Source organism: Diachasmimorpha longicaudata, chromosome 8, assembly GCF_034640455.1.
Source record: "Diachasmimorpha longicaudata isolate KC_UGA_2023 chromosome 8, iyDiaLong2, whole genome shotgun sequence".
NCBI classification, from domain to species: domain Eukaryota; kingdom Metazoa; phylum Arthropoda; class Insecta; order Hymenoptera; family Braconidae; genus Diachasmimorpha; species Diachasmimorpha longicaudata.
Window position 1 is genome coordinate 6,260,209 of NC_087232.1, and position 18,522 is coordinate 6,278,730.

At 39.4% G+C, this 18,522-nt stretch overlaps 4 protein-coding genes across 5 annotated transcripts; all 4 read left to right on the forward strand.

Annotated features, from left to right (window-relative positions):
• The first annotated feature begins 1,377 nt into the window (after positions 1 to 1,377).
• LOC135165518 (chymotrypsin-2-like) lies at positions 1,378 to 3,361 on the forward strand. Of its 2 annotated transcripts, XR_010299522.1 has the most exons (5): positions 1,378 to 1,671; positions 1,766 to 2,070; positions 2,462 to 2,713; positions 2,822 to 2,969; positions 3,061 to 3,200. XR_010299522.1 is itself a non-coding variant. In XM_064126894.1 (4 exons), the coding sequence occupies exons 1-4, from the start codon at positions 1,605 to 1,607 to the stop codon at positions 3,238 to 3,240; spliced, it is 804 nt and encodes a 267-aa protein (XP_063982964.1). In that variant the 5' UTR covers positions 1,398 to 1,604; the 3' UTR covers positions 3,241 to 3,361. The 2 variants fall into 2 exon arrangements, 1 of the variants encoding a protein (XP_063982964.1); XM_064126894.1 differs by lacking the exon at positions 2,822 to 2,969 and having other exon boundaries at positions 1,398 to 1,671; positions 3,061 to 3,361.
• A 1,100-nt stretch (positions 3,362 to 4,461) lies between these two features.
• Positions 4,462 to 11,238, forward strand: LOC135165634 (transmembrane protease serine 9-like). Its single transcript, XM_064127110.1, has 16 exons — positions 4,462 to 4,539; positions 4,624 to 4,937; positions 5,065 to 5,451; positions 6,358 to 6,415; positions 6,743 to 7,059; positions 7,424 to 7,857; positions 7,957 to 7,972; positions 8,046 to 8,054; positions 8,250 to 8,316; positions 8,477 to 8,488; positions 8,534 to 8,568; positions 8,756 to 8,846; positions 9,123 to 9,166; positions 9,275 to 9,353; positions 9,449 to 9,759; positions 10,046 to 11,238. The coding sequence occupies exons 1-16, from the start codon at positions 4,494 to 4,496 to the stop codon at positions 10,445 to 10,447; spliced, it is 2,622 nt and encodes an 873-aa protein (XP_063983180.1). The 5' UTR covers positions 4,462 to 4,493; the 3' UTR covers positions 10,448 to 11,238.
• Positions 11,239 to 12,289: 1,051 nt separating this feature from the next.
• LOC135165635 (transmembrane protease serine 9-like) lies at positions 12,290 to 15,027 on the forward strand. The gene is made up of 8 exons (XM_064127111.1): positions 12,290 to 12,377; positions 12,452 to 12,765; positions 12,957 to 13,208; positions 13,286 to 13,420; positions 13,617 to 13,851; positions 14,015 to 14,328; positions 14,405 to 14,662; positions 14,881 to 15,027. The coding sequence occupies exons 1-8, from the start codon at positions 12,335 to 12,337 to the stop codon at positions 15,025 to 15,027; spliced, it is 1,698 nt and encodes a 565-aa protein (XP_063983181.1). The 5' UTR covers positions 12,290 to 12,334.
• Positions 15,028 to 15,905: 878 nt separating this feature from the next.
• Positions 15,906 to 18,177, forward strand: LOC135165517 (trypsin delta-like). Its single transcript, XM_064126893.1, has 5 exons — positions 15,906 to 16,066; positions 16,168 to 16,281; positions 16,647 to 16,969; positions 17,291 to 17,548; positions 17,904 to 18,177. Exons 2-5 carry the CDS (start codon positions 16,227 to 16,229, stop codon positions 18,093 to 18,095), a joined length of 828 nt encoding a protein of 275 aa, XP_063982963.1. The 5' UTR covers positions 15,906 to 16,066; positions 16,168 to 16,226; the 3' UTR covers positions 18,096 to 18,177.
• Positions 18,178 to 18,522: the final 345 nt, after the last annotated feature.

Genomic DNA, 18,522 nt, shown 5'->3' on the forward strand with positions numbered 1-18,522 from the left:
CTGGTGCGTAAAGTGAAATTTTACACACGTGCTGGGTGTACGAGGACATTATCGACATGAACATTAAGTAACAGCAGTAAAAATAATAAATTGGGCCTCAAGTGCGTAATAAACACTTTTTCCCACCCACACGATTTGCATTTCATTAATAAAACGGATTTTTGCGGCTGAAAATTCACTAAATTAGTCAAGTTTCAAGGCCGGTCAGAAAAAGTAACTTTTTACGCAGCCGTCGCAACAAGTGAACTTTTGACGCAGTTATCCGAAAAAATAGGGTGTGATCGAACGACGAAAAAATTCTCTGAGGAATATTACTTCGAAATCACATGAGTCAGTTAATTCTTCTCTTATCACTGCGTCAAATACAATATTTTACGACTGACAAATTCCAAAAAAATCTTTGCATGTATATTCATTCCACCACATCATAACTCCGAAAACATTAGACTGTCCCTGATCGTGAAGAGAAATAAAATGAGAGGAAGAGATGAAGAACAGATCAGAACCGAACAAGTTGAAATAATCTAGTGGGCAGAATCGCATCGAACGGTCGTCGAGCCAAACACGGCGAGGACACGAACGACGAGGACTCTTTACGAGTACACAACAGCAATGACGTCAGGCCCATTCTACCCACGCGAGATAACATGTGTCCGTGATTTTACTAATAATACAAGATTGACAATTACGACGTTGAGAGGTAGATTTTTTTTTTTGACAATTATTCTCTCTTCTCGGCCAATGACCCGTGCGCGGCAACACACCTCATTTTGTTATTACTTTATCGCGCGGAATAAGATAAGTTCGCAAATGTTCTTATCAGAGAGACATAATATTGAGCTAGATTACGTCAGGAGGTGAACTAAGCACTTGGGAAACTGAGTAATTGTTGATCTTGTTCGAGTTTTGGGGAGGGGAGGGGAGGAAGGGCCGGATTTTCCGATGAGTAACAGCACGCGGCGAATTTGTATTGTGTCGCCTTCGCCTTGAAAATTATTAATTATTAATTGTTAAATATCTAGAATTTTCCAGACACTTTACTTGGAAAAGACGATTTTTTTTCAAATTTTTCCAATCAGCCAATTCATAGTAATTTATGCAATGCGAGGCTCGCACACATGAAAGGAACATTGAGTACAAGCGACGAAACTCAAGTTCGCTGACCGCTTACGGAAGTGACGGAACAAGGAAAATTCACGAAGTGGTATCGTAATTTGTCGCAGAAAATTCGGTTAAAAGTGACGGAATACTCCGGGAAAATTCGCCAAAATTATCCTCAATCACATTTTCCTCTTACTGAATATTTCCGGTCGCGTAGGGTGATGAATCTAGGGCTAAACTGCAACATCGGCGCACGTGCGGCGTCCCACGTAATGCCTCAGTTGCCAGAGTTGTTGGGAAATTGTGGCATTGTGATTAGTATCGTCTCAGCTGATTTCTTCGATCGTTATCACGAGGCTTTGTCGATCAGGCTCGCAAAAATTACGGCAGAAGATAATTCTTATAAATTCGTGCTGATCTAATTTTTAACTCACTCGACGCTGGGGTACGAGGTGCATCGAACGATAAGATTCACACGAATATTTCCACCTCGAATATAGGAGATGACTCACTGGAATTTAACATTACGTTTCGCTGCAATATGTCTGTTTTATTGCTTGATAATTCAGGGTCAGTGTTTATTTTTCTCATTATCTATTCTAGTTTCTATTTGTTTTCCGGTGATTTTTTTTCCATCCCCTCCACGTACGTTTACTGTTCACAGGTCTTGGTGCACGAAGATTGCGAAGAATGTCGGGTGGTACTGAGGCAGATTCATCAGTTATTTTTTATCAAGCGTCCTTGAGAAGTGACGACTATCATTTTTGCGGTGGTGCTATAATAAGCGAGAAGCACATTCTCACTGCTGCACACTGTGTCGCTGATTTGTTTGTACCACCTTACGATGATTTAACAGTGGTCACGGGGTCTGGTGCACTCCGAGGTGGTAATCAACATGAAGTATTCAATGTCAGTTGGCACCAGGAGTTTCACCTGGAGTCTCGTGCTAATGACATTGCCGTTATTACCGTGAGTTGAATTTATTATTCCACGAATCCGATTACTGGTGATAATTAACAAGTTTCAATCACTGTGGGATGATTTTGAAAATAAATCTGGCTGTTATCACTCACCGTATCGTTTCCAGGACTCTCGGGTTTATTTTGACTCCAAATTAATGTCAATAGTGCCTTTCGTAGTCGACATGACGTCTCTAAGTTGGTCGAAATTCTGATTAGATTCAGGGCCAATCAATTAGATCGCGCTCCAATATTTTACTGGAATTTCTCTGATGTATTTTTAGGGAATTGAGTCAGTCACGTTTGTTTGACTACCCTTTCGGAATTTCCCGATCTAGCCCTTGGCCAGAAAAATTATTCTTCTCTCCCAGGGTAATAAATCAGTTTCTTTCATCTTCCAGCTGAGACAAGAGATAAATTATGATGAATTTCAAGGACCAGTACTACTACCCGAATCTCCACCGCCGTACAATGTGAAAGGTGTGGTAAGTGGATTTGGTCGGCTTAAAAAGGACAACATATATCCATCGAAGACCCTTCAGAGAACTTCCGCGGTCGTCATCACCAGAGAGGATTGTCAGAAATTCATGAACTACACACTTTTACACGGTCAAATTTGTGGTTCTGCTCCGAGGGGCGTTGGGATTCAGAAGGTAACTTCACCTGAAGATGACGATCGTAACTCTTGAGTCAATAATTAATTAACAAATAATTTTTTTAATCGACTCAAACAACGGTTGTTGTCTGCATCAACACACGAGGATGAACGAGTTTAATAAGTTATCAGATCGTGATAAATTAAATTCTTCAGAATTTTTGTTTGGAAATCCGTGGGGATTAACTTTTGCGTGGTACTGTCTTGGCATATCTTGAGCCCGAAACCGACAATTATCTTAGGCCTCTTTTACGGTAGATCTAACAGTTTCAAAAATACCTGTCAATCGTCTAATTACTAGAGTGCCCTTGGCTCGGTCCAATGATTTCTGACTTGATATTTTAGGGAGACAGTGGTGGTCCTCTTGTGGTGGATAACGTCGTCGTTGGCATAGCATCATGGAATATTCCATGGGATCCGGCGGCTCCTGACGGCTATACTGATGTGTACGAATATATGGACTTTATCAAGATGATCATGAAGCAAAATAATTCTACTGGAAACACTCGTCTGAATGACTATTAAAGCCATAATTTCTTTGTACTAATGAATTAATATATTTATTGGTTGTGACTGTCTCCCATGGCAATGCTGTATGATGTGAAAATATATAGAGTGAAATAAAGAGAATGATGAAATAGAAAAAGATTATGATTTAATTATTAATTGATGTCGCACAGAAGTCACATACAATTTTCTACAAATGCAGAAAAAAAATATAAATCTGGGAAATGTAGGAATATTTTTTAGAAAAAATGAGATCCTTAATGTTATAAACGCAGATCCGCATAATTTACATGATAAACTCGTGGTATTTTTTTGGTAAAGAATATCATCAAAATGCACGTTATCTTTAAAAAAAATTAAAGTTCAGTGTTGAAGGAGTAATGACCAGACGAACTCAAAATAATATTGAATAAAAAAAGTTTATCAGGAGCAACGGAGTGGCAAATTCAATGATATGGATAATTGCAAGCGAACTATACTGAAAATTCTCGGAAATCGTCTGTCCATAGCTGCTTTAGTCGATATCAGTATTGAATAGTTTTTCCCAAAATTTTCCCGAAATGTTTAGAATAATCTTAATAAGCAGAACCAGAGAAGAAACAGAAGATTGAATGAACAAGGGCCTTTTGTGAAATGGTTCTAGGGCGTGAAGACTTTGATCACTAAGAGTTAATTGATCTGGAGACATCATAGGAGAAGGATATACCTTCTGCGTGTGATAAATAAAGGATTAAATAACAATAAAATGCATAGTCGAATCGTCTTGATATTATTTAGACAATCCCTGTCCATAATCCAATGAACTGGTTCATTAAAAAAATATGGAATGACTCCAAAGTACATGAATTTCTTCTAATAATTTCCATAAATCGAATCAAATCCGATCAGCAAAATAATGTCTTTCTCACTGTACGACTAAGAACCGATTCATCACCTCTGGATCATGATTTTTCCTCCTCATGTTCATCCCTTCACGAATAAGTGACGTCAAACCTCAAAACATCCCCAATATTTTAATAACTTTGAATGGCCGAATCAATGTCACGCTCATTGATACTTTCTCACATTTCCTCATTGTCACGTACCAATCTCCCACCAAACATCAAGAGCATTAACAAAATTATTTATCCAACCGACGTTTGTCAATATGTGCATCAAGCAGGAAGAAACATCCACCTGTCAGTTATTTTTATCATCATCGATGGATATAAAACTGCATCTCATCTCTCCAACGATACATTCACCAATAGCTTGTACATCCTAACCGCAGCATGACGGGCCTGACTCTCATCTTCGTGGCGCTTGCCATCGTCTCCGGTAACTAGTGCATCCTACTCTATTCAATAGAACCAGTCAATCGCTGACTCCCCAGATATTTTCAATAATCTTTGGTGCTTTCAGTTGCCAATGGCAAACCTCCTCAGCGAATCGTCGGTGGAACTCTAGCTTCGAGAGGTGAAATCCCATACATCGTCTCCCTCAACAGGAATGGCCATCACTTCTGCGGAGGCAGTATAATAAGTGATAGACACATCCTGACAGCTGCCCACTGTGTCCACGACTTCACTTCATCCACCCAACGCTCGGTGACCATCAGAGCCGGTTCCCTGACATCAAGATCTGGTGGACAAACTTACACAGTTGATAAGATCCAAGTCCACCCCGAGTACGTTGATCACTTAGGATCGCCACCAAACGACATCGCCATCATCAAGGTAATTGTTGTCTTTTAAACTACCCAGTGACGTTGTCAATCCATTGACAATTCCCCTAACGACCTGTCAAAATATCCTGGCAAAAATACCCCAGAGCAATTTTACGCCGAACGATTGTCATATTCAGGTGAAGGAGACCATCAAATTCGACCAAAACACCAAGAAAATAGACCTGGTGACCTCAGAACCAAAAGCTGACGCTTCTGTGGTGGTTTCCGGATGGGGATTGCGCAGCGCCCGATCTAGACAAACTCCCGCGGATCTGTACACGGTGACGGTAAAGGTTGTTTCACCAACCACCTGCCGAAGGAGTTATCCAAGGTCAATGAAGGACACCCACGTTTGTGCATACGGATCAGTTGGACACGGTGTTTGCATGGGAGACAGCGGTGGCCCTCTAGCTCTTAATGGTAGACTCGCCGGTCTCGTGTCATTCGGCCTTCCCTGCGCCGTTGGACATCCTGATGTCTACACCAGCGTCTATCACTACAGGACCTGGATCAGGAACACCATGGCCAAGCTATAAGATTGAGAGTATTATGATTGCGCCTTTTCCTGTTCTGTTCTGTTCTCAATAAATATCATGTGTCAATGATCCAACGAGTCTCCAATTCTACGAATCCCAATATTCTTAAAGATGATAAGACAACATCAAAAAACGCGATAAAAATCTAAATAATTTTTTTTCTATTGAGATGTGCCTGGAAGAAATTCAGCAAAAATTGCAAATCTCTTCGATGGGGAGAGGAATTTTCTCGAATTCTTCCCGCGGACAATTTTTTTCATTAACAAATATGGAGCTAAAAGTTGTAATGCTTTAACATCCTCAGGAATTTAATGATCTCCCATAACGAACTGACTTTCCAAACTTTCTACTTTTGTCCCTTCGCTGCATGATCGCGTCGTAAAATCATTCCCATCATAACGAGCCGGTCATCAAATAAAATGAAAGGCCGCGTTGAATCCTCGCCTCTACTCTTCCTCTCGCTCATGTCCCTCATTTCATTATCGTATGATAATACGATGACAACTTCCACGGTAACGAATGATCACGGCATATCATGGTCCATTGCAATGCTGCAGTATCATCGTATCGAGGAAAACGCGAGAGAGCTCGCGGAATAGCACACGATAGCGCGAATGAAGACAGGAAAACGCATTTCCTCGTTACAGTTCCCTACCGGAACATTAGAAGCTTGTCGTCATTTATCGGAAACGCGTCAGCATTTTCATCCGCTTTGAACTTGAGGAAAATGTGAATATTCACGCGGCGATCGGCGATTTGTATATATAGAGCTGGCAAATTGAATTATTTCCATACGGGAATAGATCTGCGGAGAGAGTCTACATCCAACTCTAGTCTTAGATAGCGAAGTTATTGATAACTGTTATTGTGCGATTTTTTGTCATGTGTGCAAAGGTTGTGGCCGTGGCCAAGCTCTGCTTGTTTGCCATAATATCGCAAACTGCGATTGCAGGTGAGTGCGAGAAGACAAAAGACAAAAATCCAGTCTTTACATAAATGATTTGTCCTAATGAGAATTACAAATCTCTTGTCACCATAATTAATGAAAAAATTAATTCAATCTTTACATGATATTCATTATGAAGGCGTCAATCTACTAATTATACTGGGATGGATTACGTCTTGTTGAAAAACATATCGTCATCGATTTATCAATTTTTTAGAATTAGGGAAATAGATTTTTAAGTTTCAGAAAAGGACTTGGGTGGGAATTATTTAGAGGGAAATTCTCTCGGGTCGACAATTTGATGCGATAGTGACTAACGAGATAATTCGTCAGCTGCAGTGGGAGATATTGAGACGAGGCAGAAGATCGTTGGCGGCGTCGACGCAGATGACGGCGAATATCCATTCTTGGTTGCCATACACAGTGGGGATGGCTTCTGCAGTGGCAGCATCATCTCCAGGAATTATGTCCTTACTGCGGCCCACTGCGTCAACAGCCTCAATGTTTCCGATATTCCCGATATTTCCGTGCGGACCGGAAACGTAAGATCAAGGACATACGGTGGGAAAATTTATAGGGTCGATGCTATAGCTATACATAAGGGGTTTGAAAATCACGGAAATTTTCCACATGACATCGCGATTATGAAGGTGAGCTCCATGAGGAAATAGAAAAAAATGATAGGAAAACGGGTTTATTGAGAAAAAAATGTCCATTTTTCTATAAAATTTATTTTAGTAAAATACTTTGCGCCCAGATTTCGCAGTTAAAATATTCTAAATAGAAAAAATAATTAGAACAAGAACTTTTTACCTCGGAATTTCTCTTGAAAATTTCTCAATAGAAAAATATCACAGGGAAAAACGTATAGAAAATTCAATTGAAAAATTCTGGGACAATTGGATTTAGAAAAAAATATTTTGCTTAATACAGGGTTCAATCTGGGAGACTAAATATTAAAATAAAAACAAATACATCGCTGATCATCCTAATTAAATCATCAAAATTTTTCAGCTGAAGAAGTTGATCAAATTCAACCGATACACTGAGCCCATTTCATTATCGGAATCAGTACCTCGTGCGTCCAACAAGATAACTGTTATCGGTTGGGGGCGAATAGCTCCGTCCAATAGCACTTCCCCGGTGAAACCCCAGGTGATAGATGAGATAGTGCTTTCGCGAAAAAAGTGCGCCAAAATTCATGGTCCCGATCCTATCACCAAAAGTCACATCTGCGTGAGGGGAAGCAAACGACTGGGAATCTGCAATGGTGACAGTGGTGGGCCAGCTCTTTTCAACAACGCACTCGTCGGCATCACGTCATTCAGCGGCCCCTCCTGTGCACGTGGCGAGCCCGATGTCTTCACCAGCATCCCGTATCATCTTGCGTGGATAGACCAGACCATCGCCAAGATGGAAACATTATCCTCGCAACACTTCACCTCATAGTCATTTCACTTGATCGTTCGTCATTTCAGTCATTTTGCGCATTTTACGGAGATGAGCACCCGGAGCGGAATTTTCAGTAAAAATTACGAAATTCATAGTTCATTTAGTGATTATGTGACTCGGAGCTGTTGTCAGAAATTTATTAAATCGGAAAATTAGAATTTGAATTTATTCTGATTTTTCACAGGTGATTTACGTAAAAAATTCGAGGTTTCGCTTTGGAATTATGAAAAAATACGCAATTTTTATTGCACATGTCCCTCGGTGCAGGATCTCATCAGATCTCATTATTCAATGTAGATGTACATTTAAAAAAAAGTATTGATAATCATTTTTAAACACGTGATTTGTAATTTTTCAATCATTCATTAATTATGTCTTCTCATACAAGAAATTACCTTCCCAACATTCCCTCATAATTGTGACTGTCGACGTTCGGAAAATTGTGAAAACAAATGGTTTGTAATTTAAAATTTTTGGGACTCATAATTTTCCATACATTTTCGCACATTCGTTTTATCGCCCGAAAATGTCAACCATTAACCGTCGATTAAATCGCCCATGCGTAATTCGGAGAGTGAAAGTGATTTTGTAATGCCACTCATCCCGAAATTACAGACCCTAGGAGACGTAATTTCAATACGTAATTAATAAATACGTAATTTACGGTTACAGATATTGAGTCGAATTGGGCTAATTTAATGCATGTCGTAATTTGGGATTAACACACTGTCATACCTTTCACCGCAAATCACAATACTTCTGGAGAATCTTTTTTTTCTGGAAACTCTGGTCAAAAGGAAAGCGAGGACCATTACTTTTATAGTTTCTGTCAGCACCATGAGTATCAGTCTCTGTGGAACAGTGTTGTTGAACTGTGTTTAAAGCGTTGACTAGACATTTTCCCTGACCATGCACGCATCTGAGCTGTTCACGCGGATCAAAAAATCATCTTTAGTTGCGCTGTTTTATCTCGCTACGGTGCCCAGTAAGTACACACGTACCAAATAAATTTTACAGTAAAACTCGGTGCAGTCCCTTTGTTTTTTATTTTTTTACATAACGTTTTACTGGCGGCAGCTCACACGAAGAGAAATTTTTGATAAAAATTAGACCTTTAGAGGGTAAAACGTGGGATGAAATGACAATCAATCGCTTTTTAAGTGAAGTTTTGGTGTAGAAATTAGACTGGGGGCTAATTTTTGGGATAAAACTGACCCTCGTCCCTCCTTTTGTTCCCTGGCAGTCTAATTTTTATCGATAGTTAGTGATTATTCAGTGGACGTTTATGTTACCATAGTTATGATGGTCAGACCGGATATGACGTTTTTTTTTTAAATAGAAATAATTTCCTATCAATTAATTCCTATCGAATCGTCTTTATTTCGATTTCCATTACATTCGATTATTATACAGTTAGGAAATTTTGAAAAACCCGAGCAATTGTCATCGCAATACGCAATTTCTGATCATCAAATTCGAATCGATGAATTTTGTTTTCTGTAATTTTTTTTTTTGCTTTCTTCTCGGTGTAAGACTAGTTGAATTATTATCTTCAGAGAGGAGATAAGATAATTATCCGCTTTGCAGGGAGCTATGGCTCGGAGCATGAGAAAATAATCGGCGGTGTTGGAGCAGAAGAGGGTGATTTTCCGTTTTTGGTCTCTCTGAGTCGTTACGGCAAACATTTCTGCGGTGGCAGCATCATAACGGAGGTGCATATTCTTACTGCCGCCCATTGTATTGCCAGAGTGAGGCGTTCACAGCTTCGACATGTGCAAGTGCGAACAGGAAGTTTGAACTGGGGGAAGCGGGGGACACTGCACCATGTAGACAGTGTGAGGCTTTTCCCGGGGTATGGACGACGTGGGGGTTTTCGGCATGACATTGCAATCATAAAGGTATGACCAGGAAGTGGTCATGTCGTTTAAAATTTTCCAAATTTTTTTATAGCAAATTTACGAACAATTTTATCGCGTTGTTTTCGTTGAAGTTTTAGGAAATTTTGGGAACTATTTGATTAAAGTGCGGTCTCCACACAGTAAATCGAAACTGATCAATCGATGAACTGATTAGTTGATTATCCAATTATTTGATTGATAAATTTTCCGATAAATCGGGGGGTTGATTAAATTCAAACGAAATTTCTGAAAATTATTCAGAGTTTTTTGAAATTATTTTTCTCAGTTGAAGTCACCGATGAGATTTGATCGATACACGACGAGAATTCAATTATCGAAATCAACTCCACCTGCGTGGTCACAGGTGACTGTGGCAGGGTGGGGGAAGTATGGACCGTCCGGTCGTAGCATACCCCAGACCCAACAGACAGCGGATTTTGTCGCCATCCCCCGGGCTAAATGTCGCAGATCGTACGGATGGAAAATCGATGAGAATCACATCTGTATAAAGGCGAATCAGGGGGTGGGAGTTTGTTTCGGAGATAGCGGAGGTCCTCTTATCTCCCACGACCGACTCGTCGGCGTCGCTTCCTTCATCGGAGGAAAGTGCGGCTACAGCGGTCGACCCGATGTGTTTGCGAGTGTTCCCCATCACTTCGAGTGGATCAACAAAGTCATCAATGAATGAGAGCTGTGATAGGGTCTATTTGATTATTTCATCATCCCTTTGTTAACTTTGTTATTTATTTTTTGTTGCTAGGGATAGGGCATCAGCGCCGCCCGTTTTTTCGCTGTCCCAATAGATTATTGATCCTCGATTTATTGTCTAGTCTACAACTCTCGTTCGATGTTTTTCAGGAAAAAGTGGAGCTTTTTTTGCGAAGTATTTTCGTAATTCAATAATCGGTACATTTTATGTCCAGTAAAATGTTGTCATTTCGTTGACTTTTCTGGTGACTTTTGAGTGCTGAAAACTTTTTCGTGTTCAATTACTCTAATACGTAGTCGTTGGCTCCACGGTGTCCCAGATTGTTGTACAAATATTATTGAATAATGTAATTGCGAAAAAAATTGGGAGTCAGTATTGTATTGCAACACGAAACAGTTTTGTAACACAAAACGTGGCAAGTGTGCCGCACGGTTCACAATAAAATCGACATCACACTGGACTCGAACAGGTCATAATCGACTGAGTTCGGTTTAAGTCACTTTTACATCTCTTTATATTTTATACTAGACGAAATACAACAAGTACCTTCAATTTTTAGATTGAGTCCGTATTACTCGACTATTTCATTCCTTCGATCGCTTTTCCGAGTTCATTTTTCCTGATGAAAACCTGATAAATCATATGATATGAAAACCAATGATTAATTAAGTAATACTATAATTTTTTCACTCCAATATATCCAGTTATTCTCATCAATAATTTGTTATCGCCATTTTGTGGAAATAAAGTTCGAGCTTAAGGTGAAAAAACACTTCCTAATTATTCTGCTACCCAAAATAAATAAGACAGTTGTTTTCCTGTTGAAATCGAAGTTCACTAGACCGAATTAATTAGTCCCCCGCAATACTTGATCACGATCAAGGATTTGACCTTCGTCTGACGCACAAGTTATTTGATATGCAAATGTTGTACTCATTTCAATGTTAGCATTGCTGACATACTCAAGGTTTCAGAATAATTTTGTCAGTTGTAATCTGAATTTTATTTTGGATCAACCGAAGCGTATAACAGGGAGATGGAAACCGGAAATTCATTGGGACTGAATGAAGACTTTATTCCTCATTTCCTTGAACCTGGAGACCATGAAGGGTACAGTAAAGCGATTATTCTGAAGGCTTTCGAAAGAATTACGATTTCTCAGGCATTTCGGGGCATTAAAATGGTTGTACTAGACGTCTTTATCAGGACCTTTATTTATTCTACATAAACAAAGCCCCAAAACTGCTAGCAATTCTATTGCAGTAATATTTCAGCTAAATTGTGACAAATAATTGCAGGAAACTCATAGACTTATGTTTAGAGGGATCGATACTCGCAGTCGTATGAAAATGTCCATTAGGCTGATAAGGAAATAATTATGATACGGCAAAAATTACCGTATCGACAGGGCAGAAATATTTTCGATCCCATTCAAGATTTGGAGCATTTACTTTTCAAGATAGGATTTTTTTATTTTCTGAAATCCAAAAGAAAGTAGAAATTGTCTGTTTTCTGATCAATCACTAGCTATTGCCCCTTTACTGATTACTCTACCTGACGTTCAGCTCGCCAATAGGAAGTAAAATTTAATCCGTGTGTGTTCACCTGTGAATCACATAAATATTATCGGCAATTAAAAACCAAAACAACTCATTGATCCCAAAGACTGTTGTCAAAACAAATGTATGCGTTTATGTATACCAGGATCACTGATAAACATAAATGCCGATACTTTCCCTGAAGATGAATAACAAAGCTTAATAAAAATCTCCCTGTTTCTTCAATAATTATAAATTTCGCGACTGATATAAAAGAAGAAAGCGGAATGCAGTGCATCACAACAGCTCACCTGATCATCATCATACGATGGCGAAGCTCCTGATCTTGATCGTGATAGCCTGCACATCAGGTAAGTTCCTGATGACTCTGGAGACCACTCAGTCATCGATGATTATCAGTAATGATGAACATCACCTGCTGCAGGTGTCATAGCGAAGCCTCCGCAGGCGATAAAGGGTGGCAATTTGGCGGCAGAGGGTGAATTCCCCTGGCAAGCTTCTCTCCAAAAATTTGGCAGCCACTTGTGCGGAGGAAGCATCATTGACAGCACCCACGTTCTCACAGCAGCCCATTGTGTCCTCACCAGCGGTTTGCGCCCCGAGAGTGGTCTAACGATCCTCGTGGGCACCAATAACAAGGATCAACGATCAGCAACTATCTCCAGGGTTAAACGAGTTCAAGCGCATGAGAGTTACACAGGAAGGTCACCTTATCGACACGACATAGCTGTCATCACGGTACGATAGTTTATTAAGAAGTCTTGCATAAAGAGGTATCTAAACCTAACTCACGTTTTGATAAACGTAAACATAAACGGATGTTGTCTATTGGAATCTAATTTACGTTGAGCTTTTTTGTAGGCGGTAATTATTTATTTAATCAGAAGATTCAGAAATTATTTCATTTATTTGTGCTCCTGACATTTCAGTTGACAACGCCAATTGCATTCAATAGACTTCAACGGTCAATAGCATTACCTGTGAGAGACGCGAATGTTGGTGAGGAAGGTACCGTTAGCGGATGGGGTGTCACTGATTATCCTTCACGGCGGTCTAGCAGTCGGCTGATGAAAATGACGAAGAAGGTGATCAGCAACGATAGCTGCAATCGCCAACACGTGAGCATGATCCACCCTGAGCATCTTTGTGCCTTTTCTAGACATGGACAAGGTATTTGCCACGTAAGTTGATGATCATAACTGCAGGTAATCCTTATTTGGGATGACAGCGGATGTCACGGGGTGTCAATTGTTTACAGGGTGATAGTGGCAGCGGTCTCGTTGTTAACGGTAGAATCATCGGCATCGCTTCCTGGGTAAGACCTTGTGGTGTTGGGTATCCAGACGTGTACACCAGGGTCTACTCTTACAGAACGTGGATCGCACAGAAAATCGCTAATGATCGATAAAGTGTTATAATTGATTGGCTGATCGGTACAATGAGACAATAAAGATTCTGATTTGAGAAAATTTGTGAAAGTCCAGTGATTGGCGGTCGTGGGAGAAGTAGAAGTAGATGATTCCTGGGGAAAATTGTGATTATTTTTTCACAATTTAAATAGTGATTATTGTTTCAAATGATTTTGTAAGTCCACCATCACAAGAACACCAGCATCCAAAAGTTATTTTCCAAGTACTCATCCATATGTGACGCAAATGTTCGTTATCATTTATGCACCCAAATGTGATGCGAAATTATTGGAATTGATAAGCAAGCGAAGAGAAGGTCGGATGAATGAGATATTTTGCAAATACAAATGCAAAAGGTCACCCAACTTTAGCAATTGCTCCGGTGTAACTCCAACTGCGCCAGATGATATAAAATGTGATCTCAGAATGGAGAGAGTCAAAACGAAAGGAATCAGGTGATCCTGAAGAATGGAGGGACTTCTCATCGCAATCGTGATCGCTTTTGCACCATGTAAGTCATCATCTAGGTGATGTATCGTTGAGCTAGCGATAATTATTCACTGTTGATTTTGTTGAAGTCATCCTAGCGAAACCTCCTCAAGCTATCAAAGGTGGTGATGTAGCAGTCGATGGTGAATTCCCGTGGCAGGTTTCGATTCGCCAGCATCACGTTCATATTTGTGGTGGAAGCATCATCGATGATCGTCACATTCTAACAGCAGCTCATTGTGTTCAAAATGAAGACGGAAGCTTATTCCAAGGATTGAGGGTTCTGATAGGTACCAACGACGCCCAGCAATGGTTCCCCAAGACCCACAAAGTCAAGAGCCTCCATCCCCATGAGAAATATAAACAGATCTCACCTTATCGCTACGACATTGCAATCATCACGGTAAGTAATTGTGGCAGATTATGGAAGTTCATCGGATCTGATAGGTTCATCATTCGTCCTTTTCCTGATATTTCAGTTGGAAGATCCAATCGAGTTCAATGACAGACAGAAACCCGTTGCATTACCTGAAAAGGACATATCCGTTGATGATACAGCTACTGTCAGTGGCTGGGGACATATCGGCTGGCCTGCGAGCATGGGAACTTATCCAGACAGCTTGATGAAGATGGAGAAGAGGGTCATCCCAAGCAGTCGTTGCATGAGGGACCATCGAACCGTGATTTATCTTGATCAGCTGTGTGCTTATGGTGGTTATGGAAAGGGCGTCTGTCATGTAAGTTCTTCTTGTTTTTGTGAAGAGATCATAACATCCGTCAAATCCTGAATTTTATCATTCCAGTGTGGAAGCGAAAATGTTCATTGCAGTGTGGAAGTGAAAGTTGAGAGAATATTAACTCCTAACGTTTGAACGACTGATCTAAAATTTAACTTTCATGATACGAAACATTATTTTTGTTTCTACGATTGCAATACCCTTTGGGGATGTTTCAGGGTGACAGCGGTAGTGGGCTGATCTACAATGATCAAATTGTTGGTATCGCTTCCTGGGTGATACCTTGTGCCGTTGGATATCCGGACGTTTATACTAGAGTGTATGCTTATACAGATTGGATCGCTAGGATAATTGCTGACAACTGATGACACTTTGTATTTTAATAAATTATTTAATTGTTTAATTGAATTGAACATTGGATTATTTCGGTTCTTCAACAATTGTTGGGTTTATATAATGAGAGAATTGAACTGCAACTTTTTTTTTGGGAGAGAAGACAAAGTTCAGTGAAGAAATACGAATTTAAATGACGTCAGACTAGTGACCTTAATACGCGTTATGCACGTGTTAGTCTATGCCTGTCGTTTCTGTTAAGCGGTATCAATTTGATATTACAAACAAACATTTGAAAAGGAGCCAAAATACTCGATAATGGGAAATGGAGTAATTAAGTTCACATTAGTTACAAAATAAACACATTTGATTCTTTCGGGCGATATACGTTATCATTAAAGAAAATAGAGTGATTACCGAATACATCGTTATTGGAGACACACAGACTCAAACTATTAAAAGTTGATATAAAAATCCCAGTGGCTCAGGGCTCACTTTAGTAGTCCAACTACTTTGATTGTTAGACCAACATAGTAACGAGGTATCGCCGTTGTGTCTCTCCTCATAGTTGAAGGAAATTGCAGAATCCGCGGAGATTTTGTTTTTTACCAATTTTATAAGTTGGATTTTTGTGAGTAGAAATAATAACAACTATTCTACTATTCATTAGTTTGTTGACTATAGAATAGACTCTTTGGAGTCACTTATATTTTATATATTGTTCCCAAAATATATTTTTTTCCGAATGGGCAAGTTAAATATCATTTATTGTTACAAAATGCTCTGACGATAGATAAAATTCTGTATGATGTCATTAGAGCTAATGAACAGTGGCATTGTCCATAGGAATCCGCACATATCTCACGTGCGGCTTGATATATTTTGATTGAGCTGCGCAGAATGAATCCTGACAGTTTCTTCTCGGGACCATTAATTCCATGAACCCTCGATATTCATGTTCGCTTTACGACTTTAGTATCAAAATAAAGTTCTCAGTAATATTGTAAAAATTCGTCAGGAATTCATACCGGAGAGAAAATTTCAGAACTTGTTTTCTGGTGTTACGTAATTGTCAGTGTATTTTCAGGCTAAAAAATAAAAATTTTCATTTCTACTTAATTGAATCATTATAGTTGAATCGACGACTAATGGAGTAAATTTGGTCATTGCAGACAATCCTCTTATCTTCTGTTGTGGAGACTTGGCACCGAGCACACTTTTGAAACCGATAATGGGACTCGTGAGAATTGAACTGATCGTGGTCCTCGTGGTTTGCGTTTCACTTGGTACGTTGAAAAAATAATGAACAGGATTTTTTTTGTCGGTCATCCCATTAACTATGAAAATGGAAAGAACTATAAAAACTGAAATCACACAGAACCAATTAAGACAAAATTACTCAGCAAATGATCTTGGATAACAATTGGAAAACAAAATTCTGATAATTTGGAGAATAATCAATGATTTTTAGTCAACGCCATATTTAGCATAGGAAGTAGATCGTTCACGATAATTCTAATGTTCAGAAATCAACATATGTTACATTGAAATAATATGTTCCCTGCGAAGACTATCAACCTTTGCATTAGATAATTTTTTTTCTCAGTGTGAGATTATAAAAAAAAATTGTGCATTTTTTTCCTATTGACAGGCGGATATGGGAACCCTACCTCGAAAATCCTCGGAGGTAGTGTTGTAGCTCCAGGGGAGCTACCATGCCTTGCATTTTTGCAGACACGCGATGGTCAGTTTCTCTGTGGAGCCGCTATCATCAGTGACAGTCACCTTTTGACCGCAGCGCATTGTATTCTTAATCTCAGAAACGGCCGCAATGTCATTCGGCACCTCATAGCTGTCACAGGAACCGTCGATAGACACTCGTTTAATCCAGCCGATACTTTCAACATAACCAGATTCTATTACTCTCGCAATTACACAACCGTACTTAATGGACCTGATATTATGATTTTGAAGGTAAACATTATATCAGCGACTAAAAGAAGTAATAATTGAAGAAGTTCAGAGCCCTCTTCAAGATAGATCACAAGAAAAGGAGATAAAAATTTAGTAAAAATTGAGTTACCCTCCGCGACGATAAACTTGCCAATTTATTGAACATGTAATTTGTTCATTTACATTTTTATCAAAATCGACGGAAAACAAATCCTCGCATGACGTGAGCTATTCGATTATTTTTACTGAATATTTCTCTTCGTAATGAGGGTACTACACTCCTTTCAATTTTTTAGCGACTGATTGTTTTACTTGTCTCATTGATATATCGAAATTTCATAGTTGAATGGATCAATTGTCTTCGATAATTTTAAACAACCAATCGCACTACCGAGCACACCCACACCCTCCGGTGAAGTGGCAACCGTTAGTGGCTGGGGCCATGCAAGCTTGGTTGATGGAAAGAGGGAAATCCACCAACATTTGCTCAAACTTGGCGTGAAAATAATAGACTTAGACGAATGCAAATCTCACTTTGGCGACCGCGTCGGCTTGAACAATATGTGTGCTACTTCTGCCATAGGAAGTGGATTTTGCATGGTAATTAAACACAACTTATATCTTTCCTAATCTAAAATGACTAATCATCGATACTATCGATACCTCGAAGGTCTGTCGTGATTCCACGAAGATCGTGGAAAGATAATTCTTTTAAAGATCTTTGGACAACATTTTTGGAGACGGAAAGCACAGGAAATCCGTTGTCCTGTGCGCACTGTGCTTTTGATAAAATCCCACTTCAGGGAAAAACCCTCCAAACCTTTCTCCAAATTTATAAAACCCGTAATCACTGCGTCCTCTCTCGTCCCGTCTTCCACTTTCCTTCTTTCCTCTCCTTATAAAAAAAATCAGGTCCATTGAAATGTCTCTATCATGTTGTTATAATCGATTTTAGGGTGACAGTGGTGGACCTCTTATTTACAACAGCACAGTGATCGGCATTGTCAGCGTTGCTTTGGGGGACACGGGACCTGAGTGCGGTTCCAGGCACCCAGATATATATGCGAATGTCTATCTACAGACATCGTGGATTAAATGCGTAATGAAAGAGGAAGGCTCATGTTTGGGAATTATCGTTAGACATTAAAAATAACCTTAATCAATAAATTAACATTAAAGCTATTGCCTTGTGAAGAAGTAAATATATAAACTGAAGGTACAGGTGAAAATATTGTTTTCCTCAATGATATCGTTTAAAACCTCGATCAAATTGGTAATAAAAACCTCGATTATCGAAAGAAACCGACTACTCCTTAAAAAAATTAATTTTCAACTTTTTACAATTTTCGCATTTTCTTCCGGTGACTTATATTACAAGTTATAAACCGGAAAGTTTCCGGGAATTTATTAGATATCGTGGAATTGTCTCGAATCTGCTGATAAACACTGAAAACTTCCATTGGAATCTGCTGAGTAGTTTTCCCGCGAATAATGAAAAATAAAACCAACGAAAGATATTTTATGCAAAGATTAGCGGGCTATTTGTCATCCCGAAGAAAGCCGGATATTGCCGA